General features: G+C 31.5%; 1 protein-coding gene across 1 annotated transcript; it reads right to left on the bottom strand.

Annotated features, from left to right (window-relative positions):
* Positions 1-279: 279 nt before the first annotated feature.
* Positions 280-1,224, bottom strand: LOC132123344 (olfactory receptor 52K1-like). The gene has a single exon (XM_059533898.1). It carries the CDS (start codon positions 1,222-1,224, stop codon positions 280-282), a length of 945 nt encoding a protein of 314 aa, XP_059389881.1.
* Between the last annotated feature and the right edge of the window lie 246 nt (positions 1,225-1,470).

Here is a 1,470-nt window from a genome sequence, read left to right as displayed (position 1 = left end):
AAGACATTAAAGTACTATCACATACCACATGCCAGAAAAAGAATTAAGTTAAAAGTAACAATAAGGAAATGTGCCATAAGTGTTTTATTGAATATTAGAGTTGAAATTTTTACAGAACATCAGGCAAATATTTAGTTTTATGAAGACATCAGAAGTATAGTGTTTGTGCCTCATCATTTTAGACTAGACAAATCATTTTGTAAAATTGTGTTTTATGATAAACAACACTTTAAAACCTGTGAGAATCTTTTTAAAATTAAAAATGTTAACTTTAAGTGCTTATTCTGGAAAGTGGCCAACTTTTGAGCGCTGAAACAAGCATGCAATTTTTTTGCGAATTTCTGGTAAATTTAAGCCATAAATAAGGGGATTCAGAAAAGGTGGGATAACCAGAAATCCCACTGAAAAAAATAAAGCAACAATCTTAAATTTGTCTGAGTCATACCTACTTAAAGCAATATCACAAAATGATGCTATAGAGTAATTAACAAAACTTATAATGTGAGGAAGACATGTTTGTAATGCTTTGCCCCTAAATTCTTTGGAGATTTTTTGACAAATTATCAAAATTCTGACATAAGTATATAAGATGAAGAATGCAGGGAGAAAAACTGTTGTTGCTGAGACAAAAAATCCAATTATGTTGTTATTCAAAGTGGAATTCCCACAAGACAGGCGAACTACAGACCAGTTGGAGCAGTGCAGTCGAGCTATGTCTGTCCCACACAAAGGCAACCTGGCTGAGAAGAAAATAGCCAGACCCATAGAAAACACTGCATAAAGTGATGCTAGCGCCATGTACAGTGCTGTCACTTTTGAGGTCATAATTTTATAATATTTTAAAGGATTGCAAATGGCAACATATCTGTCATATGCCATCAGAGTTAATATGGTATATTCCCACACTGCAAAAGTATAAATTGTAAAAATCTGAACAAAACACGCTGTCCTAGAAATTGTATTTGTATCAAAAAGGAGATCAACCATTAGCCTAGGGAAGAAACCAGCTGAGCCATAGAGATCATTGACAGACAAACAAGATATCAGTATGTACATTGGCTCATGAAGAGATCTCTCTTTAAACACCACAAATAAAATTATGACATTAAATAATAGAATTGCTAAATAAACTGTAAGTGTCAATATTAGAATAAGATATCTCATGTGCACAAAATCCTTGAACAAAGTGAAATAAAAATATGAAGGCATGGTTCCATTTTCCATTTGGTGATCAAAAAACTCAATGAAAATGCCACTTAAAAATATATATTTAGATTCATTTTTTTCTTCCCATTATTTAAATAATAAAGCATTCAGTTGTTTTATTTATTATTATTATTAATAGTATTTCCCTTTTTCATTCTACAATATATCTTTCTTTGCTTCAGCTATTTTTAAAGTAACAATCAAAAGAGATAAATGTTGAAGGGCAAAGTGAAGAGAACTGATTGTTGCCATTGATCTGAGGCA

This window comes from Carassius carassius, chromosome 41 (assembly GCF_963082965.1).
Source record: "Carassius carassius chromosome 41, fCarCar2.1, whole genome shotgun sequence".
In the NCBI taxonomy this organism is placed as follows: Eukaryota; Metazoa; Chordata; class Actinopteri; order Cypriniformes; family Cyprinidae; genus Carassius; species Carassius carassius.
This window is presented reverse-complemented; position numbering and strand designations above follow the sequence as displayed.

Excerpts from the sequence above, each read along its gene's own strand:
- LOC132123344 (XM_059533898.1), bottom strand. The coding sequence starts at position 1,224 with ATGGAAAATGGAACCATGCCTTCATATTTTTATTTCACTTTGTTCAAG.